This window comes from Crinia signifera, chromosome 8, assembly GCF_055691185.1.
Source record: "Crinia signifera chromosome 8, ASM5569118v1, whole genome shotgun sequence".
Taxonomy (NCBI): Eukaryota; Metazoa; Chordata; class Amphibia; order Anura; family Myobatrachidae; genus Crinia; species Crinia signifera.
In genome coordinates this window covers 66,576,031-66,603,315 of record NC_139224.1, presented here as the reverse complement: position 1 = coordinate 66,603,315, position 27,285 = coordinate 66,576,031, and the positions used below count along the sequence as shown (strand labels likewise).

Genomic DNA, 27,285 nt, shown 5'->3' with positions numbered 1-27,285 from the left:
AGTTTTACATACCACGTATAAAAGTGAATATTTATCGTTTTGATGTAGAGGTTTTATTCCAATAGTCCTCCAGGAATGTGTGACGAAAATCTCACTAGTGGTAAGGATTTTCCACAACCTTTTAAAAAGGCTATAAGCCTATCAATTGGGAAATAGTTATAATTAACTTCCATGCTTCTTAATCCTGATGTTTATAGGACAATATAAGTTTTACATACCACGCATAAATGAAAAAAACTCTCGATCTGATGTGGAGGTTTTTCGAAAGTCCTCAGGGCACCAGTGACAAATATCTATAGGAACAATATTTCTCATTCAGCATTGATACATAGGGGATCTTAATATTGTCCCCTACATTCGCTGGAATATATTTAACAGGCTTAACGGATCGTTTGGTTTTATAATATACCATAATATTAGCTTAATTTTTTAGTGTCACAAATTTCATTTACAAGGCTTGGAAAAATTCAGGAATAATGATAAAAAATATATAATAATATAATATAAAAAAAAAAAAAAAAATAATATAATATAAAAAAATATAAAAAAATATATGTATAACATATTCTTCAATAATGTATTTTTTGCGGTATATCTTTAACCTTATTCCGCTTTGGTCATGTTAGACCTACTACAAAAGTGGTTCAATGTGCTATTGAAACAAAGTACATTTGTTCAGATATAAGGTAAGTTTCTACAGAGGTATAGCAAATGCATAGCCCAGTACATCCCACTGCAACCTTACCTTGAGACGACTTCTCCCTAGTGAGACTCCCACCAGAATGATAGTGGATGTGCTGAGTGGATTCTTTTATAGCAGAATCTTATGAGGTCATATCCGGTTTAGACCAGAGAAGGTAAATCTAATTTAAGCGACGTTTAAATGTCATGGTGCCTTAAGTTTTACTATGGGCTGGTAGGGGATCCAAGAACCATCCTAAAAAATAAATTCCTGTCATAATGGTGATAGTGTACGTTGTAGTCACATCGGGAACGCTACATGCGTTCCATCTCCATCTGTGCGGTTCACCTGAAACAGGCTTCCGCTTCCGCTTCCTGGTTCTATATTAACATCAAAGTGTGAGGGGGCTGATCTAAATGTGTGACGCTACATGCGTTTCAGCTTAGCTGTACGCCCCTTAGCTTACAACCGCTTCCTGTATTGGCGCTGACCTCTATATGGGACATTACTTGCGCTCCAAACATGCGGGTCATCCGAATCATGCTTCCGCTTTCAGGAAGTGTGGGTTTGGGGACGCTGTTTGCGTTTCACCTCTGCGTGTCAACTGAATGACAGCGGGGCAGAGAGGTTTAATCAGCCACAGCTACAAGTAGTTGTGATTATCAAATTAATTGTGCGTTCCAGCTATGCGGTCCATCACTCTAATTACCCTAGGTAATCGTGGTTTTGTGTATAACGGAATTATTTGGGGGATGTTTTGGGGGATATACGTGTGCCATAAGTGAAGCAAATGACCAAATAAGGTCTGGGATAAAAGGGGTGATTTTAAATGGGTGATTTTTTAAATGTAAGCAATGTCTGGCTTTATTATGTTTTATAGTGAAACTATGTGCTGATTCTCATTGTACTCAATAGAGGACAATTAAGAAATGAGCCTATAAGGTTTATATTTTGGGATGTACTGGGTTTCACAAATCAATTAATTATTACAATAATTTTTTTAGCAATCATTTCTTAAACATTATATATTTAGGGCTGTTTTGTGATCTAATATTTTAGATAATCGATATTAAAGACTTATCTAAGTCAAAATATACAGTTACATACATATGTTACTCAAAAAGTATATTGTTACATAAATATGTTACTCATAAAGTATATTGTTACATATACAGATTGTTACATACTACGTGTATATATATATACATTTTTTTTATTATATTTTTCACAAAATTCTTATTTTTATTACATTTAAATATAACCCAAGTGTATTGAGTGCTCCGTGATAAATCCTTACTCTAAACATACATAAAAATATGAGGAAATAGTTCCTTGTGCTTATATAGAAAAATTAGAGGTATTAATAGAGATAGACCCAGTGTGGGTTTAACGTAGTTAATAGTACTAAAGATACTAAAAAAGTGAACCTTATGTGGGTAATTTAGTAGAAAGATGTTGTAAAGACAGAAAGACAGACAATGGGGCCAGGTATTTTTATGGGTTCAAAAAGGAGACTATGTCAACGTTTTCGTTGAGGCCTTTTGGGTATAATGTATTTAGGGTGTAGATCCAGAACGTTTCACGTTTGGATAATTTGAGGTCTCTGTCTCCACCTCTGGGGTTTTGATCCACAATTTCCAAGATGGTGAAGCTGAAGTTAGTCGTGTCTACTTTAGAGTCATGTTTGTCGATGTAATGTCTCGGTAGGCTGTGTGATGTCAATTTATTCTTAATGTTCCGGATATGTTCTTGTATTCTGATTTTAGCTAGTCGTTTGGTCTTTCCGATATATGCAAGTCCACATCCACACGTCACTCTGTAAATTACATATACGGAATTGCAAGAAGCGGATTTGTTTAGTGAATATTGTTTTTTATCTATGGTTTGTTTAAATGTGGTTCTTTCCATAAATTTGCAACAGATGCATTTCCTGCACTGGGTGCATCTAGTTTCATTAGACAAAAAATGATTCTTAGTTAGGGGCTTCTTTTTTTGTGTTTTAAATTGACTAGGGGCAATTAGGCTTTTTAAATTGGTTGCACGTCGAAATATTACATCCGGTTTGGGCGGTAGGTGTGGTCCCAATATGGTGTCTTTAAGGAGTATCTCCCAATGTTTAGATAATATTCTTTTAATTTGATGGTTTTCTTTGTTAAACTGGGTTATGAACGATCTTTTTTGAGGCAGGGGTTTGTTCTTTTTATCGCTTGGTGGACATAGAGTGTCTTCTCTTGTTCTTCCTAAAACCTTCAATTTGGCCTGTTCTATTTTTGATGGTTCATACCCTTTTTCAATGAATCTTTGCGATAATAGGGCGGCTTGAGCGGAGAAATCATCCTCTTTGCTACAGTTTCTTCTAAGACGGGTGAACTGGGACGATGGCACACTGTCCTTCCAGTTTGGATGATGGCAACTGCCGTATGGTATAAAACTGTTGCAGTCGACCTCTTTAAAGAATGTCTTGGTGGATATAATCTCCCCTGGATGTCCTACAAGGATCAAATCCAGATAATCTATATTGGTTTGATCTTTTTTGTGCGTGAATTTCAGATTGAAGTTGTTAATTTGTAGATGTAGCATGAATTTTTCTATGCTGTTATCATCACCTTTCCACACAAAGATTAGGTCGTCAATATATCTTTGGTAAAAAAGTATGTGCTGCATGAAGTCCGAGGAATAGATATGTAGCTCCTCCCACATACCCATTAACAGATTGGCATACGATGGGGCAAATTTCGTCCCCATCGCAGTGCCCGTTTTTTGGAGAAAGAATTTGCCGTTAAATTCGAAGTAGTTGTGGGTCAAGATGTATTTAATGCTGTTTAAAAAGAACTCTATTTCGCCCTCTGATTTGTCCGCCGCTTTCAAGAGAGTATGTCTCACTGCCTCCATACCCTTGTCGTGCGGGATGGAAGAATAGAGCGCTTGGACATCCACTGTGATCCAGCAATACTCCTCTTCCCATTGAAAATCTTTTAATTTTGTTAGAAGGGTCGTCGAATCTTTCAAATGTGAGATGTTCTAAAGCACATATGGTTGTAAGATTATGTCTATAAAATGGGAGAGATTGCAGCTGAGTGACTGGATCCCGGCCACAATGGGTCTTCCTGGGGGAGCGTTTCGATTTTTGTGGACTTTGGGAATGTGGTAGAATATCGGAATTATTGGATGTTTCACGAACAGATATTCAAATTCCTCCTTCCCGATATACAGTTTATTCTTGGCTTCAACCAGTAAACTATATAATTCTTCTTGAAAGATGCCAGTTGGATCCTCATTAAGTTCAATGTATGTGATCCCATCCTGTAGGAGATTTTCTGCCTCTTTGAGGTAATTTGTGGTGGACTGTAGTACTACAGCTCCACCTTTATCCGCATTTCGAATGATGAGGTTTTCATCTTTTTTTTAGACTCTTTAATGCTTGTTTTTCCACTGAGGATAGATTTCCTGAGTTGTTGTGATTCCAAACTTTAAGTTTACGGAAATCTTCGCTTACAAGGCTGTAGAAGATGTCGATGTGACTCCCTTTGGATTCCACTGGGTAGAACTTAGAGTGATTCGAAACCCGGGGTATAGACCTTTCATAGTTGGGAGGTTGGGGGTTCTTCAGAAAATGTCGTTGTAAAGTAAGGTTGCGTATAAATTTATTTAAATCGATGAACAGGTCGAATTTATCGACGTGATCATCGGGGGCGAATTTCAAACCTTTGTTTAGTAAGGTAACCTGTGCTGGGCACAGTTCCCTTTCTGAGAGATTGATGAATCCGGTTTTCTGTTCTGAAACAGCGGTTTCCTTTTCTTTGGGCTTCTTATTTCCTCCCCTACATCCTCTTCTTCTCCATTGAAGGTTCTTTTGGTTCCTTGGGGGGAATCCAGTCTGTTCTGCAGTGTTTCTTCTTTCTGTAAGAAGGTGAAATCCCTTCTTCTTCCTAAAAAACGGTTGGGGGATCGTTTTTCTGTAGACACGCTCCTTTGTCTATGTGTTCTCTCTTGGTAATTCTCCCGATAAGATGGAACTCGATTTCTGTGGAACTCTCTACTCCTATAGTTGTCTCTACTCCTATATGTGTTTCTGTGGTTTTCTTGGTAGGATGGTATTCTGTTTCTATTTAATCCATAGTTCGAATAGTCTCTTTTGGAGTTTCTCTGAGGAGATTCAAATCTCTTTGTATTTCTATACACGGGTTTTTGCCATCTTTCTTCGTTTTGCCTGCTTGTGTTAAACCTTGTTCGTTGTGTCTCATTTCTTTGATTTCGATTGGTATAGTAATCTCTATTATTTCTTACTTCTTTGGACCAGTTGAAGATCTGACCACTGATATAGTCATTCTTATCCCTTGTAAATTTTCTCTGTTTTCTTATGACTATATCATTTTCTAATCTATCCAGATTTTGTTGTAAGTCTGATGTGTCTCTTTTGAATTCTTCGCTGTCGGAGAATTTTTCCATCAATTTTTCAATTTTGTTAATCTCCTCCTCCAGTTTCGTGGATTCTTTTTTCCTTTCGTTTATGATGAGTGTCATCAACTTCATGGAGCATTCCTCCAATGCGGTGTGCCAATTGGTGATAAAGGATTCGTTCTCTCCATTTAGGTTCGGGTTTTTATTTAGTCTCAAACCCCTCGGAACTCTTTTAACTTCAAGGTACTTTTCTAGTGTTACGATGTCGTACCAGTTTTTTAATTCTTTACTCATCAGTTTCTCTATTGTGTTTAGATACTCATAATAATCTTCCTCCTCTGACATGAACACATGCTCATCCTCCGTAAAGATATTCCTCAATCTCGCCGATCTTCTGGATCGGTCATTAAATAGTGGCATATTATTTGTTAATAGTAATGGCAGTATTAGTAATATTGGTTGCTGCAACTCGGAGTCCTAACAGATAGGTAGAAACAAAAATAGGGTGATGACCCCAAGTGCGCTACCAAGAAGCAGCTACTCTATAAATCACCCCTGTTAGCGGGAGATGATACTAAGAAATGTGGAAACCAAGATATAGATAGCGCTAAGTATGTATTCCACCACCTGGTATGAGTGTAATATTTCACTTTACAAATTGATACATACAACTTTGTATAAACAGGATGATTTATTAAAACTTTTTGGTACTCTTTACTTAGAAGGGCGCCCATCTCGGGCATCTCGGGGATTGAATGCACTAAAAAATCGGGTGCGATCAACCGACGAGATGCCCGAGATTTCCCATAGGGAACAATGTTAAATGTCTCAATTGACCCGATTTTCCTGTTCAATGCCTCAATTGACCCAATTTTTCCATAGGAAACAATGTTAAATGGGCCACAGAGGACAAATAGGCACCCTGAAGTGAATAATGGCCACCCGAATTGTTAACGCCACCCCACGATCAACGTCAACCCGAAGCGTGGCGAGCGCAGCGAGCCCGCGAGGGGCGGCGGTACGCGTCCTACGACCTTTTCATACCCCCACTATCCACGTCGGCGTGGAGTTGAGAATAGAAAGTGTGGCGAGCGCAGCGAGCCACCGAGCCCGAAGCGTGGCGAGCGCAGCGGATACCTTCACAGGTATCCGCGTCCCCTCGCGGGGCTCGCTGCGCTCGCCACGTTTCGGGCTCGGTGGCTCGCTGCGCTCGCCACACTTTCTATTCTCAACTCCACGCCGACGTGGATAGTGGGGGTATGAAAAGGTCGTAGGACGCGTACCGCCGCCCCTCGCGGGCTCGCTGCGCTCGCCGCGCATCGGGTTGACGTTGATTGTGGGGTGGCGTTAACAATTCGGGTGGCCATTATACACTTCAGGGTGCCTATTTGGCCTCTGTGGCCCATTTAACATTGTTTCCTATGGAAAAATCGGGTCAATTGAGGCATTGAACAGGAAAATTGGGTCAATTGAGACATTTAACATTGTTCCCTATGGGAAATCTCGGGCATCTCGTCGGTTGATCGCACCCGATTTTTTAGTGCATTCAATCCCCGAGATGCCTGAGATTTTTTACTAACGATGCCCACGATCAAAATCGTGGGCGCCCTTCTAAGTAAAGAGTACCAACTTTTTCTTAAAAATCCATTGTTGTGTTTTATATTTTTTTATATTATATTATTTTTTTTTTTTATTTTTTTTTTATATTATATTATTATATATTTTTTATCATTATTCCTGAATTTTTCCAAGCCTTGTAAATGAAATTTGTGACACTAAAAAATTAAGCCAATATTATGGTATATTATAAAACCAAACGATCCGTTAAGCCTGTTAAATATATTCCAGCGAATGTAGGGGACAATATTAAGATCCCCTATGTATCAATGCTGAATGAGAAATATTGTTCCTATAGATATTTGTCACTGGTGCCCTGAGGACTTTCGAAAAACCTCCACATCAGATCGAGAGTTTTTTTCATTTATGCGTGGTATGTAAAACTTATATTGTCCTATAAACATCAGGATTAAGAAGCATGGAAGTTAATTATAACTATTTCCCAATTGATAGGCTTATAGCCTTTTTAAAAGGTTGTGGAAAATCCTTACCACTAGTGAGATTTTCGTCACACATTCCTGGAGGACTATTGGAATAAAACCTCTACATCAAAACGATAAATATTCACTTTTATACGTGGTATGTAAAACTTATATTTACACATGTTTTATAAACCCCATAATTAAATGGCATGGATGCTAACTATACACCATCTCCCTATTGACAGGCTGATAGCCTTTTAAAAAGTTGTGAAAATCCTCACTATAAGTGAGAAAAAATCCTTCCACCTAAGTTTTGGACAGATCTCCCCCCACATGTGGTACGTAAGACAGTTGTATTACTACTTATATTCCCTAAAATAAGCTTCTTAGGGCTAATACTATATACTTTTCCTCCAGATAGGCTATCACGCCTCTCCTAACAAGGGGTCACTAAATAGTGAAAAGTCCAATCCGGGCATTTTTGCCGTCGGACCCCACATTATTACCGCAGGTAATATTTAATTCTACATGCTATCCTCCTTATCCTTTTCCTCCAAAAAAATCTGATTAGAAAATCACTTTATCTCTCTAGATTGTGGGAAGTTCTACTAAAGCCTACACTTCCGTCAGTGATTGTTTTTATACTGTTCTTTCGTGGTATGTACCTCCTTCTTCATTGTACCTCATTATTGTATTTATTTTTAAACCTAAAAACATTGATTGAACAGTGTTATTTATGTTATTTATGTTTGGCATTCTTTCTACCACTTGCAGTGCATGTGCGCATAAAAAAAACCCCTGATGAAGCCTTCCTGAAAGGCGAAACGCGTTGGGTTATTTTTCTGTTGACTTGAAAGAACACAACAATGGATTTTTAAGAAAAAGTTTTAATAAATCATCCTGTTTATACAAAGTTGTATGTATCAATTTGTAAAGTGAAATATTACACTCATACCAGGTGGTGGAATACATACTTAGCGCTATCTATATCTTGGTTTCCACATTTCTTAGTATCATCTCCCGCTAACAGGGGTGATTTATAGAGTAGCTGCTTCTTGGTAGCGCACTTGGGGTCATCACCCTATTTTTATATATATATATATATATATATATATATATATATATATATATATGGCGATGGGGACCGGCACTTGGACTGATAGGGGAAATGGTAGAGGTGCCTTCCACAAGGTATAATATACGAACGAATTAATCCAGGTGAGTGGAAGAATAGGAGGCGGCACTCAACATGTAAAAAGGTATATTAAATCACATCAGAAACATCGTGACAAAAAATCAGCCTGTGCGTCAACAGTTTCGGAGCTGGCGCTCCTTCATCAGGACAGCTGATAAGTGCAGCATGACAGCATAACAAAAATCGTGCAGAAACAAACAGGTATGGTAAAAGTTACACAGTTTAAATAACAAGAGGTGCACTTACGTGATTGTTGCGCCGCGCTGAGCCCGGGGACCGGCATCCGGCGGGGGAGAGAGCCACGTGACTTCCAGCGTCAGCGTGGTAGTCAGGGCAACCCGCTGGCGTCTCCTCCGGCTCTCAGACGGCGGCTGTGACAGGGACAATAAGGAATGCACGTTGCTTGGCAGCATACGGGTGCATTCTGCAAGTGTAGTTTGCGTGATGATATAAAAAAGAGAAAAATTTAAAAACAAGGAATGGCTCAAAGCATCTAATGAATAGTGGGGGAGTAATTCTGTTATTTGCAGCGCAACAATCAACATATGTGTTACTCATGTTGACATTGTATATGTCGACACATGTCAAAATACAGTACATTTGAAAATATACAAGACAGTACAGCCTTTTTATATTTGCGGAACACTGTACCCACTGACGGTAGAAGTCACCTACGAATTCGTATAAATTTGCCCGGGGGCTTGTTAATCTATCCTGGCTATCGATTAGTGCTATATTTTTGGTGGTTTTACCTATATTTTATATAAGCTTTGTTTATAGATTAAGCTTTTAAGGTGTATAACCATTTTACAATATAATCTCTGTATATAACATAAAGAATGAAACTATTTTTGTCTCTGCCATACAGTATTAGAATATTTTTATGATATTTTTATGATAGAGGATTTAGAGATGGACTAAAAATTTAAAAAAAAAAGATGTTAAGAGATGTTTTTTCGTTTAGGCCGTGGGGTGCTGCAGTATCCAGGACATGGATCCAATATGTTTCGCGTTGCAACAAACGTTTATGTCTGTCTCCTCCTAACGTATTTTGGTGGGCCTTAAAATGGCGGGCGACCGGTTGGTCAATATCTTTGCCAGCTAAGCAATTTTTTATAGCAGACCGGTGTGCCGCTGCCCTTTCTTTGAAGGGGCGGCTGGTCTGGCCGACATAGTAGAGCCCACATATACATTTGATAATGTATATCACATATGGGGTAGTACATGTGACTACTTGTTTTATAGAGTATTTATGGCCAGATCTTGGATGTTTAAAGGAGGATCCAGTGTCTAAATATCGACAGGCCTCGCAGTTGGGGCATCTGTAGCACCCTGGTGCTTTACTTTGTGTACCACTAGGCAAAGATGGAGTAAGATTTGTTTTAACTAAGATATCGCGGATATTGCGGCCTCTCTTGAAGCTAGGCATCAAGGAGGACTGTGCGAAACATGGTAGGTCTTTGTCAGAGGTCACCAGTGGCCATGTGGCATTGAGGACACGTGGAAGTGCCGCACTGGTAGACGAAAAAGTGGTCACAAATGGGATTTTTTTCTTTAAGTCTTTAGGTCTGCTAGCTGATAATAAATTAGACCGTGGGGTGTTTAGTACTTCCAACTTCTGTTTTTTTAGTAGTCGGTAGTCATATCCTCGTTCTAGGAATTTGATTACAATGAGATCGAGGGCCTGATCCAACTGGTCATGATCACTGGTAATCCTTGCGATTCTTAACATTTGAGAACGCGGTGAGCCTCTTTTGAGGCTGGGTGCGTGGTGGCTGCTATGGTGCAATAACGTGTTTCTATCAGTTGTCTTTGAAAACACTGTTGTGTTGATGCAACCATCTTTCAGATGAATGGACACATCCAGGTAGTCGATTTTAGAGGGGTTGCACTGCATAGTAAGTTTGATGGGGTTGTCTAATCTATTGATGTCTTTGATGAGGGATGACAACTCCTCTTGAGTGCCCCCCCAGATCATTAAAAGGTCGTCAATATAGCGTGCATAAAATAAAATATACCTGGTGATATTGATGTCAGAAAAGAAAAAATTGGATTCCTGTGAAAACATATATACATTTGCTAGCGAAGGGGCCACATTGGACCCCATCGCACATCCGGTCAGCTGTAAATAAAAATTACCGTTATGCAAAAAATAATTTTTCGTTAGTATAAATTCCAATAAAGACAAAAATAAAGGTATATGCAGACGATCGAAATTGTTAGAAATAAGAAAAGCACGCATCACAGACAGACCCTCAGCATGGGGGATTACTGTATACAAATTGGAGACGTCCATAGTACTTAACAAAGCAGTGGCGGGAATATTACCCAAGAGATTTAATTTGTTTAGTAATTGGGTAGTGTCCTTTAAGAAATACGGCTGGGACATGACGACAGGTTGGATCAGGGTATCTAGGAATTGTGAAATGGGTTGACAGAGGGAACCACGTGCAGAAATGATTGGGCGGACCGGAGGGTTATTGCTGTCTTTGTGGATCTTTGGAATTGAAAATATGACGGGGGTAATAGGGAAATCAGAGGATAATGTCTTCAAGACTTTGGTGCTAATGTGGCCTTCTTCAGTTGCATTCTTGAGGATCTGGTCAAGTATATATATAGACGTGTAGGGTATCTGGCACTCACCCGGCGTTGCAATGTTTTATTTGACCCGGTGCCCTCACCTGAGGGTGTAGATAAGTGCAATATGTGTGCGGCACTCTCGGGTACTTATAGAAATAAACGACACTTCGTGCAAGTGATGAAATCTACGTTTCGGTTTATTATCAAACCGTCATCAGGAATACTCCTCAGTATTCCTGATGACGGTTTGATAATAAACCGAAACGTAGATTTCATCACTTGCACGAAGTGTCGTTTATTTCTATAAGTACCCGAGAGTGCCGCACACATATTGCACTTATATATATATATATATATATATAAACAAAATTCCTGGAATTTGCGCTATCAGTAGATGGTCGCCGATAACACTTTGCTCCCTACTAGCGGAGCTTCCTCTACCCAATACTACCACAATAGTGTTAGGCGCCCTATATTTTAATGATTATTTCTGTCTTTCCTTATTTACAGATTTTTCCAAAAGAACCATACATATATTTACATATAAAACTGTTTATTAAAATATGAATTTCTTAAAATCAGGTTCTTCTTGTCTTAGAAGTACAATCTTTGTTTTTACAGATGAAACCCAACGCGTTTGGTCTTTTAGCAAGACTTCATCAGGGGTAAAGACATTTATACAGTAATCTCTGTTTAAGAAAGGATGGTAGCTATTGTATGAGTGTCTTCTCAGGACCTTGTTAGTCTTTCTGATCTTAGGAGTGGACTTTATAATGATATATTCAATTCCTGTAATAAAGTGTTTTAAATCGATGTGATTGTATAATACATAATATAATGTGATCACATTACCCCAGTTGAGATAGTGTTAGGTAACGGAGGGCAGAACATAAACCACTGTGCACTGGGAGAACATGCCCTAATGTGGAGAATATGCAGATAAATAAAGAACCCACTATGGTGTCTAACAGATGAGCATTCATATTATTTGGACAGTGTGGAAATAACACACCAATGCTGCATAATACTATAACATATGAAGTCCAAATAATCAGAATGGGGATGGAATCATTATTGGACCATATCACCGTATATACAAGGAATGGAACCTGCTGGAATGTATGTAATTAACACACTAATGGCGAAGGGGGGCTGAGATAGTGGTCAAGATGGTCCCAAATGTTAGCAAATGGGAAGGTGCTGAATCATAAGGTGTCACATCTCTTGTGTTAAACTGGGTTCGTTATCTGTGATTCATTGTTTGAAGAGATGTATTAGAAAATGTTCCAGGGCATCCTTTCATTCAGGCCCTGTGGGTGGATAGTGTGTAAGAAAAAATCCATTTGGCTTCTAGTTTTAACAGTTTTCCCGCTCTCTCACCTCCTCTTCTGTTACTGGGAACATGGTCAATGACTGTCAATGAGATCATTGAGGGAATGGTTTGCTTGGGCAAAATGCCTGGCAACAGGTTGATCTGAATCCTTGCCTTTGGCTTTGTTCTGTATCCATTCCCTGAGGGATCTTATAGTTTTCCCTACATATCCCTACGTATCCAAGCCCGCATGTAATCAGGTACACAATGAAACTTAAGGTGCATTTCAAGACATGGTTGATGCGTAACTGTTTGGTGCCTCTGGGGTTTTTGAAAGTAGATCCCGTGTTCATAGTGCTGCATGTAGTGCAGTGTAGGTATTTATAACAGGCAAAGTTTTGGTGTGAATCCGCACATAACATCATATGGATGTGCTGTAATTTTTAAACCAACATAATTGTCATCATAGGATAATCTCTAGAATAGCCTGTTGGTGGTGCTCCCAGAACAAGTTTCAGAGAACTCAACTATAGAAAGGGTAGGTCTTGCGGTAATATGCAAGAAAAGACTGATTAAGTCTTACCTGGGGCACTGTGCCCCAGGTAAGACTTAATCAGTCTTTCTCTTTCAATGGTCCTGGTGACACAGCTTCACATTGGGATGTAGGAGGGTCCGCAGGAGCCAGGCACCTATCCTAAAGCTTTTGGAGGGTAGGCTCCTCCCCTACTGCATCCCAGACTCCTCAGTTCGTGTTAGGTGCCCACTGGAGTGGGTGCTATTCTAAAGGGCTGCCGGAGCAGCCGAAGGAGTAGAGTTAGTTAGGGTTTTTATTATTTTATTAACTTTTACACTAGCTAGGTAGGCACAGTGTGAGGATTCTCATTAGTGAATCCTCACACTGCTAGCGCAGCAGGAGCTGACAGAAGCGCGTCCTGTCAGCTCACTGTGCACAAGGGAGACGCTGTCTGGCCTCCCTGTGCAGCGCTTACAGCTTCTTTTAAGAAGCTGCCTGGGCTCCGGAGTGTCCTGAAACCGGCTTCACGCTAGGTGGGGATCATGGGGGACAGGCGCTCCGTGATGGCGGCGGCCATTTTCTGCGGAGCTTACACACTGAGCTCCTGATATGAGAGGACAGCAGTGTTGTTACAGGCATGTTCCGAGTGGTCCCCAGCTGAGGGGGAGATACTGGAACTAGGAGATCCTACAATGGGAGCGGCTGTCTGGGGGTAGTTGGCGCCAAAAGTCACAGACCCCGCAGCAGCAGGGACTTGGTCCCTTCCCTCACTCTGTTTTGGCGCCATTCAGAACGCTTGCAGCGGAGCTGAGCTGGCTTACAGATCCTGACAGAGTGATTGGATTTCCTGGGCATCGCTTTCCCAATTCTGAAGACTACAGAAAGCTAAGTGAACTGAGTATATTGGTTCTGTATATAATATCTGTACATTTAATGCTGTGACTGTGTTAATTGAGAACATCATGTCTGAGCAACAGTCTGTGGTTTTGGGGGAGGGAGCCTTAAATGCATTGAGCGCTTGCAGTGGTGGTGCACTGAGAACTTATGTATTTATTGCGCTGCTGTGAAACCCATGGGGAGTGAACCCCAGAGGGTAGTGCATCGGAGCTTGCGTGGGCTAAGTCCCTGGGCAGGTCTGAAAATGCTTTGGTGCATTACTGGACAGGCAGAGTGATGGCTGGTAACTTCCCTAGACCATTGCCATTCTCTCAGCAGTCCCCTAGCTCTTTGCCTCGGACCCAGACAGATCCTGACTTATTACAGGTCATGCAGGATACTGCTATGGGAATCAGCAGGTTTAAATTACTTGTTGGACAAGTTCTATGGTTATTCTGTGGGGACCCCTAAAAGGTCTTATTCAGTGCCATTATTAGCTGCTGATGAGGAAGGAGAGTACACAGACATACCGATCAGGGTGATGTTTCTGAAGAGTCCTCAACCTCAGGGGTAGAGGATTTTATTACTGCTGTTAAACAGGCATTAAATTTGTCTGTGAAGGATAAACTCCTGCAAAGGTTGTTTTTTATGAGACAGCGTAAAGAAACTGATATCTCCCTGCAAAGGGGCCTGGAAAATCCCTGATAAAAGGCTTCAGATACCTAAAAGATTTCTAAGCCTGTACCCCATGCCTGAGGCGCGGGCTGACCTCTGGAAAAAAGTCCCAGTGGTAGATGCTTCTGTGGCACGTGTATCAAAGCCACAGGTGGAGCCACTGTGCTACCAGTACAAGGGGTAGCAGCGTTTAAGGACCCCGTAGACAAAAAGCTGGAGGGTAACCTCAAGGCAATATTTGAAGTGGTGGGATACACCCTACACCCTCTGATTGCTTCAGCCTGGGTCTCTAAGGCCATGATCGTGTGGGCCAGAAATTTGTGCACTATTTTACACGCTGACCCTTGTGTGTTATTGCTTGCAGAGAAGCTTAAAAGCAGCTGCAGAGCATGTATTGGAGTCTGAGAGGAAGCTCTCAAAATGGCTGCCAGAGTTCCACAGTGTCTGTAAATGCCAGGAGAGTGCTCTGGCTTAAGGCTTGGGAGGCAGATAATGTGTCTAAGAAAGCCTTAGAGGCATTAGCTTTTAAAGGAAAGCTGTTATTTGCTTCTGAACTGGAAGAGATTATTAAGCAGGCCACAGGTGGCAAAAATACTTTCCTGCCAGTCCCTGCAGCCAAGCAGACATCAAGGTTTTCTGCTTTCAGGCCGGCCTTGTGGAGGTGCGTCCTTTCGAGGGCAGCCCTTCAAGGGAAAGGTTTCAGTCCTCCAGGGGCAAGGCCCAAAAGTCTAAATTTGGTTCCTTTCATAAGAAACCAAACACAAAAGGAGAGGACAAACCCTCTGCATGACTGCCAAGGGTTTTGCCCGGCGGTGGTCAAGATGGGGGGACATCTGACACTGTTCAAAGACGCATGGGCATTGTTAGACGGGGATTCTTGGGTGTTAGAAATTATAACCCAGGGTTACAGAATTCCCTTCAAAGGTCTTCTTCCAAGAAGATTCATTCCCACGCCAATACCAAAGGAGGCTCGGCTCCGTACAGCTCCCTTGGGAGCGGCTCATTCTCTTTTAGAGAAGGGTGTGGTGATCCCGGTCCCCAGAGCGGAGTGGAAAAAGGTGTCCAAACCAGATTCTTTCAGACCGATTCTCAATTTAAAGTCGTTAATTATCCATTTGTGGGTAGACCATTTCAAAATGGAGTCTCTACGGTCAGTGCTGTTAAGCCTGGACCAGGGAGAATTTTTGGCGTCCATGGATGTCCAGGACGCGTACCTTCATGTTCCTGTTCACCCAGGACATCAGGCTCTATTGAGGTTTGAGATAGGAGACCATGCACTTGCAATTCCAGGCGTTGCCCTTCTGCCTGGCCACAGCACCAAGGGTATTCACCAAGATAATGTCTGTAATGGGGGCTGTGCTTCGACTGAGGGGAATCACGGTGATCCCATATTTGGACGACCTGCTGTTCAGAGCGGAGTCAGCAGACATGTTGAGGAGTCACTTGGCAGAAGCCATCGGGTTTTTTGCAGGCTCACGGCTGGCTTTTAAACTTACAAAAGTCTCAGTTGGTGCCGTCACAGAGACTCCAATTCTTGGGGGTCATTCTGGTTACCCATCTACATCGGGTATTTTTACCGGAGGCAAAGGCCAGGGATCTGGTTGCCTTAGTCCAGGAGATTCTCAGCTCTCGGAGCACATCAATATGGAGGTGCCTCTAGCTGCTGGGGAAGATGGTGGCGTCTTTCGAGACGCGGCAGTTTGCCAGGTTCCACTCTCGGGTGTTCCAGTGAAACTTTTTGACGGCTTGGTCAGAAAACACACAGACCATGAAATCCGAACAGATAGTGCTGTCTTCGGAAACTCGAGCCTCCCTGAAATGGTGGACAGACGTGGACTCCCTTCAGGGGGTCGGTCACTGCAGTCCTGGAGCTGGCTGGTAGTCACTACCGACGCCAGTCTCAGGGGCTGGGGGGGCAGTAGTCTTGGACCTGCGTCTGCAGGGCTTGTGGACTCCAGAGGAATCTGCCTTACCGATCAACATCTTGGAACTAAGAGCTGTGTGGAAAGTGATTTCTCTAGCGGGAGACAGGTTACAGAGGCTCCCTTTAAGGATTCAGACCGACAACGCCACAGCTGTGGCGTATCTGAATCACCAGGGAGGCACACGCAGCAAACTGGCCAGGTGGGAGGTGTCCAGAATCCTCTTGTGGGCAGAACAGAATGTTCCAGCCTTATCAGCTATATTCATACCAGGAGTGGAGAATATAGAGGAAGACTTCCTGAGCAGGGAGGAGCTGAAGGATGGGGAATGGAGCCAAAATCCTCAGATATTTCATCAAATTACCTTGAAGTGGGGAACCCCGGATGTGGACCTGATAGCATCCAGATTCAACCATCAGGTGCCCAGGTTTTAGACCAGGACGAGGGACCCACTGGCAGAAGCAGTGGATGCCATGACTATCCCCTGGGAGGGGAATCTTCTTTATGTTTTTCCGCTAGTCCCAATCCTGGCGAGAGTGTTGAAAAGGATACAGGCCCAGGCAATTCCAGTGATTTTAGTGGCCCCAGATTGGCCAAGGAGGTCCTGGTACTCGAGGCTTCAGAGATTGTCTGTGGACTCGTGGCGTCTACCTCTGAGGTCAGACCTTCTAAAACAAGGACCGTCCAACCATCTGGATTCAGCTCGATTAATTTTGATGGCCTGGTTGTTGAAACCGCCATTTTGAGGAATAATGGATTCTCAGAGGCAGTGATTAACACAATGATTAAAGCCATAAAGTCAGTGTCTTCTGCAAATGATTATAGGGTCTGGAAGACCTATATTCGATGGTGTGAAAGACAGAAGTCATACGCATCACGCTTTAAATTGGCAAAATTGTTGGAGGTTTTGCAGGTGGGCTTTTCCTCCGGGTTAAGCCTTCAGTCACTCAAAGTACAGATCTCGGCCTTGTCAATTTACTTCCAAAGAAGGATTGCATTGTTAACGGAAGTACAGAACTTCCTGCAGTGGGTGTCTCGATTGAAACCTCCCTACAAGCAACCAGTAGCACCATGGGATTTATCTCTGGTTCTGGAGTGCCTTCAAAAGGCACCTTTTGAACATTACGGTCGGCTGACCTTAGATTCCTTACATGGAAACTGGTATTTTTGTTGGCAGTGGCGTCTGCAAAAAGAGTATCGGAGTTGGGAGCCTTGTCCTGCAAGGCTCCCTTCCTTATATTTCATGATGATAGGGCTGTCCTTCGGACAGTACCCCAATTTTTACCAAAAGTAGTCTCTGCTTTTCATCTAAATCAGGAGTTAGTTCTGCCTGTTTCAACCCCCAGAGGGTTCAAGGAAAAGGGAAAAATTGAGGAATTTGGATGTTGTGCGCGCCTTGCGCATTTATGTGGACAGAGTTAAAAGTGTCAGAAAGACTGATACTTTGCTTGTTTTGTATGATGTACATAATAATGGTTGGCCTGCTTCTAAGCAGACCGTTGCTAGGTGGTTGCGCTCTATTATAGCGTTTGCATATACTAAAGTTGGTAGGCCTGTGCCAGCCAGGATTAATGCGCATACCACCAGATCAGTCACCACCTCTTGGGCGGTTCGACATGGGGCAACAGCTGAGCAGGTTTTGCAGGGCTGCCACTTGGTCATCTGTTCATACTTTTGCCAAATCCGATGGGTTCCATGAGTTCGCGTCGGTGGACGCATCATTCGGGCGAGCAGTGATGAAATCTGCAGACCTGAGCGTACCCACCCAAAAGGACCGGCTCTGGAACGTCCCAATGTGAAGCTGTGTCACCAGGACCATTGAAAGAGAAAAAGGGATTTTTGTAAGAACTTACCGTTCGAATCCCTTTCTCTGATATGGTCCTGGTGACACAGCGATCCCTCCCTTACGCTCAGTAAGTATGCCAGTGTTCATGATGTTTCATGTTATACTTAGTTGAAAAAGTTAAATTTAAAAACGTGCATATAATATGTGCAGGCGTTGTACTGAGTTAATGTATTCCAGTGGCTTTGAAAGATTGAACTGAGGAGTCTGGGATGCAGTAGGGGAGGAGCCTACCCTCCAAAAGCTTTAGGATAGGTGCCTGGCTCCTGCGGACCCTCCTACATCCCAATGTGAAGCTGTGTCACCAGGACCATATCAGAGAAAGGGATTCGAACGGTAAGTTCTTACAAAAATCCCTTTTTTCTTGCATCTTACCGCAAGACCTAGTGCCGCAACTGCTGTTTATGGAATGTTATGTTGTTTATTCAAAAATCTAGTGGTATCTTTGATGTATCCCTCTTGTCTTCGTATAAGAGGCTGTAGCATGCTGTCCAAAACGGGTGCCAGTCGGGATCCCGACAGTCATTTACCTGACGTCGGGATCCCGACTGTCAAAACGCCGACAGACAGGTGCCCAACGGCCACCCGCTATTTTCCCTCATGGTGATCCAGGACCCCCATAGAGGGAGAATAGAATAGGTGGCGAGCATAGCGAGCCACCGTGCCCGCAGCGTGGCGAGTGCAGTGTGGCGAGTGCAGCGAGCCCACAAGGGGCTTTGTTGCACTCACCATGCTGTCTGAGTCCGGGCAGTTGGGATTCCGGCATCGGGCTAATGACTGTCAGGATCCCGACTGTCGGAAACCTATACTACACCCGTCCAAAACTACCGAGATAGGGTGATATAATAAATTTCTCGCCTATATGATCGGGCGGCCAGGAGGTTGTTCCAAGTTTTTGTGGATCTTGGGGACAGTAAAGAAAACAGGGCACATAGGATGGTCTTGTTTAAGTGCTGAGGATAGTTTGCTGGATACAGTATATCTTTGTTTTACTCATACCTGTGCACTGCAAGTAGAACACATTATTAAATAACTTTTTTTTATATATATATCAAGTGCATCAGTTGTACTAAGTATTTAACAGGCTGTACTTTATATATCCAGCTTTTGGTGATAGCTTTGCGAGTTGGAGCAATACCCTCAGTATTGGTGATGTTGGTATACAAGCTCCCAACATCAAGAGTCACCAAGAGGCAATGAGGGGGAGGCAGACCAAAATCTTTCAATTTAATAAGGAAATCTGTAGTGTATCTGATGAAATATGGAGTATTTTGCACTACCGGCTGTAGATGAAAATCAAAGGTTGTCCTAATGAGTCCATAGCTGATATGATTGGTCTCTTGTGGACCTTAGGTAGTATGCATAACAAAGGTGTTTTGGCAAAGTCCTGTTTTAGAAAACTAGCTCTGTGTTTCTCCACCCATCCATTGGTGAAACCCATATCAATAATACTATCGATCTCTTTCTTATAAGAACCAGTGGGCAAGTTGTTTATAACATGAGGTGTCCTGAAACTACCGCATGACCTCAGCAATTTAATCGGACCGATTAAGTAACACTATTACCCCACCTTTATGGGCAGGGTGGATGATGATATTCCTATTATCATGTAGTGAGATCATTGCTAAGGTTTCAGCCTTGGTTATATTAGAGAAAAACTGTTGTTTTTTCCCATTAAGTTTGGGCAGTAACTCATGTTTGATAACTCTACAAAATGTATCACTAGAGGGGTTCACTGTTGGTGGGTTGAATGTACTCTTGGGTTTAAAGGCAGGTGGAGGCATAGGTCGGTGCATGTTCACCCTTTCTAGTATAATAATCCATTAAATGTAGCTGTCTATGGAATTTATAGAGCTCAATTTCAAAATCAATAGGTTTTTGTCTGTGTGTTTGTACAAATGTGAGCCCCTAGACAGAACAGCCATTTCATCAATTGTAGGTGAATATGTAGATAAATTGAATATCACTATTTCCGGTTGACCAGCTGCAGCCTGCCTTCCTATGTCCCCCTCTCCTACAGGGTTTTAGGAAGTTTTGTTCCTGCTGCGCGTATGCACGTGCTCACAAAAAAGGTCTCCTTGTGCTGCTTGATTGGTCAGATTAGCTCTGAGGTGTGAGATTCAACGTCAGTAAAACTTCTATCAAACCTCCGCCTAGCACACTGTGTTGGCCTTCAAGGCCCGACCTGTATTTTGTTTATTCAACCAAGGATACACTCTTAACTTTTTATTGTCCTCTCAAACTTTTCTATATTTGGATTTTTTGAAGGAAAGTAATTCAGTTTTAAAGTTATCAATTGCTTCAGTCAATTTGTTTATCCAATCACCACCCTCATTTGACTGCAATACATCCAAACCTCCAGATTCACATTCTTTAATTTCATTCTGTAAAACAGATTTCTCTGTATTCACTACTAAGACAATAAGGTCTAGGATGCATTGATTAAGAATAATGCACCATTGTCTGCAAAAGTCAGGATTACTGCGCCCAATGGTTGGTTGATTGCGAATCCTGAATCCTCGCGGGATTAGTTTGTCTTTATGATACCTAGACAAGGTTAGGTCGTGAAGCTCTAGTTCAACCAGTCTTTTTCTCAATTTTGTCAAATCAGCATATACACTCGCAGGGTTTTCAACATCAAATGCTAATTCACCATCAACCTTCATCACCAATCATTTACCCTCTGCCCTGGAAACACTTACTGTATATCAGGAGAGCACAGGTGCTACTGATTATGTGAGTGCTATGACCACTATTGCAGCAATGTTTATAAACCACATACTTGTCCTGCATTGTTATGTAATATGTTTTTTTACATTATAACTTTTCTTTTTAGGACTTGCTTATAAGCCACCTAAAGAAGGCGATTCTCCACTATTCTCGTTTAGAGGGTGTAAATGGAGAAAAGGTTTATACACCTGAAGGAGCCTTGCAGAGGTCTGTATCAGTGGATTTTTTTACATTTGCTGTAATATATATACATTTCAAAGTGATTATTTATTTTACTGTGGTACTGTGTTAATAATTAGGTATATTATTTAAAAAGGTTATTTCTTTTAGGACCCATTGAAGCAAGTGGTCCATAAAATCAGTAAATACTTGTTCATCCAGGGACTTATGAACAGTTGAAACTATATTGGGTGTCCATTGTTCATAAGAAGCGTGCATACAATAAAATGCTTGTATTTGCCAATATTGAAAATTGTATACATCTTGAGATGTGATGTGTGCTCTTGGTTTCTTATTAGTCATCATTGAGCCCAGAAATTTGTAATATTATATGTAATATTATAGGAAATATATTTGCCAAATATTATTTACATGCGCAAGTATTGCACTTTCCTGGTGTACAAGCTTTATTGTTTTCTTGAGATGATTAAACAATGCCATTGTAAAATGCATATACATGATCCACCCATCCACCCAACAAAAAAAACACACTCTGGAATGTTTGACATGACAACAACAAACTCACCACTTAAGGCAGGGCTGGGCAACACCGGCCCTCCAGATGTTGAATAACTACACATCCCAGCATGCCTTGCATCAGTTTCAGCATGGCCACATAGCAAAACTAATGCAATGCATCCTGGGATGTGTAGTTCATTAACATCTGGAGGGCCGGTGTTGCCCAGCCCTGACTTAAGGGGTTAATAGACCTGAAGGACACATGCCTTCATATCCCCATTTACGAAGGTCCTCAGAAATTTCTAAGATTCCATGCACGGTGGTGGATGAACAGCCACAGACTGGAGCATGGAAAAACTTTTGCAATAGCCCAGCAGGTAGTGGTGACTAGAGACGCTAGCTCTTCATGCTGGAAGTGGTAAATATCACTACAGTGTTTATAGCTACGTATGAAAGAAAACAGTGTGGCAGATTTCTTAAGCAGACATACAATTCACCAAAAAGAATGGAAACTGAGCCATCAAGTTTTCAGAACGATAGTGCAAAAGTGGGGAGTGCCATAAGTAGATCTAATGGCAACAGCATGCAACAGGAAGGTTCCAACCTTTTTTCCAGGTACCGAGAACCCCAAGCGGCACAAGTGGATGCTCTTACAGTCATATGGGAAATATCCCTGGCGTATGTGTTTTCTCCATTTCCTCTGATTCCAAAAACTCTGAGGAAGATAGAGAAGGAGAAGGCTACTGCTATAGCGATCCTCCCATACTGTCCGAGATGGCCTTGGTTCCCAAAAGTCCTGCAGTTATCTGTGCGCAGGCCCTGGAAATTTCCAGCAGCTCCTGACTATCTAAAACAAGGTAAATTATGTCGGCCTTCACCAGGATCATGAAACTTTACAGCATGGCATAGTCAGAAATCTAGAGCAACTGGTTTTATCTTAGAACGTGATAACAACCCTGCTCAAATCCAGGAATTTGTATTATCAAATTTGGAAAAACTATGTCTGTTGGTGCAATGAGAGTAAGAAAAACCTGAATCAGACAATACTTTACTTTTTACAGACAGGCCTGGAGAAAGGTTTATCCTCTAGTTCCCTGAAAGTACAAATCTCAGCACTAAGTGCAATCCTGGACAGGAATATTGCCAGCAATAAGTATATAATTTGTTCAGGCATCGTAAAAGTAAGGACAGTTTTTCACTCACCTTTGGTGCCATGGTTTCAGATCCAGGGGTGCTGTGTTTCTGACTGTGAATGACGTGGGTCAGTGGACTGGGATGGATAGCTGAACAGTGGAGGCTTAATATAATGGTGCATATATTTAGCGAGGACAGCGAGACATAGAGAGCACAGGTGAATCGGATGTTGGCAAATACCCTAACAAGGGCACAGAGTCTAAATCTGTTGGTGGTGTTCACCATGAAGCCCCTCTGCCCAGGCAGCAGAAGAATAACCAGTAGCTACTACAGCAGAGTCCAAGTAGGTGGTATTGGAAGCATCCTGGAACAAACACAGGAAGTAACAAGTTGTTCAAGGCACTGGAGGTGTCTGGGAATCCCCCTGAGTGCCTGATGATTGACTTCTGATTGCAGCTGTAATTAGAGCAGGACCAGGAAGCGGGCTCATCTGGTTCTACTTGTGTCATGTGATCATACCTAGGCTCACTGGGACTACTGGACAGGTGAGCAATGGTCAGCTGATCAGAGGTGTCATGTCGGTGCACATGTCCAGTATGGCTTGTAAACAATGCCGAGTGATATGCTACCATACAGGGAACAGACACAGTGACATCTTGCCAAACTATTCCAGTCGCCATTCTGCGGTGCAGAGCACAACAGTGGATTGGTAAGTGATGTGGTCAGACAGTGAGATTACCCTTAATACCATGACACATCAGAACTTAACCTAGAATTGAATGTTCGGTACTTGTGAGTTATCCGGGCGTCCGATTTTAAAATCGGGTCGGATCGGGACATCGCATCGCATCGCATGCGACCATCGGATGCGATGCGATGCGATGCGATGCGATGACCCGATTTTTCCATAGGAATCAATGTTAAAATGGACTGAGTCCATTTTAACATGGAATTCAATGGGAAAAAGGGGTCCTTTTCATACCCCTACTATCCAAGTGGGCATGGAGTTGGATATAAACCTGTGGCGAGCGTAGCGAGCCACCGAGCCCGAAGCGTGGCGAGCGTAGCGAGCCCCGCGAGGGGACACGGAATACCGTCCACTCGCGGGGCTCGCTTCGCTCGCCACGCTTCGGGCTCGGTGGCTCGCTACGCTCGCCACAGGTTTATATTTAACTCCATGCCCACTTGGATAGTAGGGGTATGAAAAGGACCCCTTTTTCCCATTGAATTCCATGTTAAAATGGACTCAGTCCATTTTAACATTGATTCCTATGGAAAAATCGGGTCATCGCATCCGATGGTCGCATGCGATGCGATGCGATGCGATATCGTATCGCATCGCATCTGATTGTATGCCTTAACTTAAGGCATACAATCAAAAAATCGGACGCCCGGATAACTCACAAGTACCGAATGTTCTGACAGATCCACCATTTGATTCTTTACAGGATACTCATTGGAAATTTCTAACTTGGAATGTGGTGTTTCTGGTAGCCATCACTTCAGCAAGAAAAGTTCTCGGTGCCATTTTGGATGACTCCTCTGTGCCATTTTGGATGACTCCTCAATTCCTTCCAAAGGTGGTATCTAGTTTCTGTCACAGCTAAGGTCAGTTGTGAACCCAGACGAGGACGAGCTGCCAGTGGACTGGGGTAGTGAGGACAGAAACTAGCGGGTTTAATATAGGACTTGCTCATAAGATAAGATCATGTTAAGAGCAGGATATCTGGAAGAGGTAAGCTGGATATCAGTGGATGCAAGATTCCAGATGACGAGATGGGGATGCCAGGAATACTGGAAGGAGTGAAGCTGGATATCAGCAGAGCAGGATTTCCAGATGACTTGAGGTGGGGATACCAGCATGACTGGAAGACATGAAGCTGGATATCAGCAGAGCAGGATTTCCAGATGACTTCAGCTGGGGACACCAGCACTGCAGGAAGACTGAATCAACTTAGCAGAACATGAGTATTGGCTAAACTCCACAAGGGTGTGGAGTATAACTGATCAGCGGTATTCTCTGGGGACCTCCACAAGGAGGTTTGTACTTAGATGCATCTGATCAGCAGGTCGCGGCCCCTCGCTAGAAGCACTCACCGTAAAGTTAAAAGGCTGAGGCTGAAACTGAGAATGGCTTGAGACTGCATACACCATCAAGACAGGATAGCCAGATAGCTTGAGGCTGGGGACACCAACCCGAGGGCCTTACTGGACAGAAGAGAGACAATAAAAGCCACATTGGACTTGGAAGTGGGAAATTTCTCTGGAAGAAGCGTGAAGTGTACATGACAGAGGTTTAGGGATCCTATTCAAATCTTAGGATTTCCGTCAAATTTTTCTGGTGTTGAAAGGCGAATTGCCTTGAAGAAGGATGCTGAAGATTTAGACTCCTCAGGTTGAATAGACTGGGATGAAGGTGTAGCCATAGATGCTTGGAGTCCATCTTGATGTGCAGAAAGTTCTTGGAAACCTTTACCTGCGTACCTTTCAGACCCTCCAGACGTGCCACTACAGTTTGTAGTTCAACGGCTCAAGCACTGGCGCTTGCCTGCCAGATCCATTGGGTCAGTGCTTACTGTCACGGCTAAGGTCAGTTGTGAACCTGGATGAGGACAAGCTACCAGTGGGCTGGGGTAGCGACGATAGAAACTAGTGGGTTTAATATAAGATGGGACAGGTTAAGTCTATGGCTATAACGACATGAAGCTGGGAATACCAGCAGAGCAGGATATCTGGAAGTGGGGAAGCTGGATATCAGTGTAGCAGGATTCCAGATGACTTGAGCTGGGAATGCCAGCACTGCAGGAAGACTGGAAGACGTGAAGCTGGATATCAGCAGATGAGGATTTCCAGATGAATGGAGCTGGGGACACCAGCACTGCAGGAAGACTGGAAGACGTGAAGCTAGATATCAGCAAACTAGGATTTCCAGATGACTTGAGCTGGGGCTACCAGCACTGCAGGAAGACTGGAAGACGTGAAGCTGGTTATCAGCAGAGCAGGATTTCCAGATGACTTCAACTGTGGATGCCAGCACTGCAGGAAGACTGGAAGACATGAAGCTGGATATCAGCAGAGCAGGATTTCCAGATGACTGGAGCTGGGGACTCCAGCACTGCAGGAAGACTGGATCAACTTAGCAGAATGTCAGTATTGGCTAAACTCCTTGACAAGGACGCAGAGTCTAACTGATCAGCGGTATTTACCAAAGACCTTCGCAAGGCGGTTTGGACTTTTCTGCGTCTGATCAGCTGGTCGCGGCCCCTCGCTAGAAGCAGTCACCATAGCACTAAGAGAAGAGGCTGAGAATGGCTTGAGACTGTATGCACCAGCAGGACAGGATAGCTGGATAGCTTGAGGCTGGGAACACCAGCAGTGCAGTTTAGCTGGATAGCTGGGAACACCAGCAGTGCTGGTTAGTTGGATAGCTGGAAGCTGGGGTTTCCAGCAAAGCAGAATAGCCAGATGGTATCAGAGTCAGGACATGCTAGGGTTGGTAACTGCACTGTGTCTTTAAGGAGCTAAGTAAGGCAGGAGCTCTTTACACGCTGATAGACAATAAAGCACTGCCAACTACCAGTGCCTGGAGCTGGGCTTTATACCTCTTGCTCAGTGCTGATTGGCTGGAGTGGAAATCTGATTGGATTCGGTCTCCTGCCTGTAGTGCTGGAGCAGAACCAGGAAGTGTCATGGTGCTGTCCATGGAGAGAACTGGCGGGTAACAGTGGTGTGGAGCGGTCTGCAATGATACTGGGCAGGTGATAAAGGCAGAATGGTGCATTGGCATGGAAATCATACATTACCAGGGAATCCCAGGAGCAGAGCATTTTCTCCCTCATGGAGAGGGTCAGGAAGGCAAGTATGGGGCAAACCCAGACCATCCGTGTAGGGGCCGAATTCGGTTCACTGCGTGTGAACCAGAATCGGCTCCAATATATTTTTAGCAGCAGTGATTTACCACTGCTATTAGGTTCTCCGGGGCTATCCAATTAACTCAAATGACCGGCACCTATTAGACATTATGCTGCAAGTTATCCATTCTTGCCTACCTGACCCTCTCCATGAGGGAGAAAATGCTCTGTTCCTGGACTTCCCTGGTAATGTAGGATTGCATTCACTTGTGGTTAAACACATTTCTTATCACTGAACTAGCTCACCACAGGTGATGGCAATCATACATTAAGAAACCCTTGGAGCCGTGATAACACACAGGATTGAGAATACCAGATCCCATATTTTATGACCTGAAAATGTGTAAATTTTTTTGGCTGGAAAATAGGCTAAAATCATGATAATAGCTGCCCTCGGGTAGTGGCCCAATTAAAGAAATTGGGAAATGCTGTTCCACAGAAGTACTTCAAATTAATTAATTGCTGCAAATGTTTCATTGTAGTATATTTAATTATAAATAGCTGATCCCCAATATTGGTTTGAGCTTCAGGTTGATTGTGTTTTATGCAGGTTATTAGATGGTAATCCATCACTGAATCCTGAGACTGCCAAAGTACTCCTGCAACGTGGGACAAAATCTGTGCCTGGAGGTAACTATATACATTGCCTGTGTTTATAGATTTTATAAAACAGATTAAATACTCTGCTCACTATTACATAATATTAACACTTTACTAATTCTGAGTATTTTCTGTGGTTTAAGTTTTAGTCTTGCTTCATGCCAATCTTCTAATTACGGATACAAAATCTATT

General features: G+C 42.8%; 1 protein-coding gene across 4 annotated transcripts in view; it reads left to right on the top strand.

Annotated features, from left to right (window-relative positions):
- Nucleotides 1-27,285, top strand: part of SERHL2 (serine hydrolase like 2) — a 105,894-nt gene that overhangs the window by 47,095 nt on the left and 31,514 nt on the right. For all 4 annotated transcript variants that reach the window (XM_083156613.1, XM_083156612.1, XM_083156609.1 and 1 more), the window contains 2 exons: nt 20,876-20,976; nt 27,043-27,122. In XM_083156613.1, coding sequence (XP_083012739.1) covers nt 20,876-20,976; nt 27,043-27,122 — 181 coding nt within the window. The remainder of the gene's footprint in view (nt 1-20,875; nt 20,977-27,042; nt 27,123-27,285) is intronic.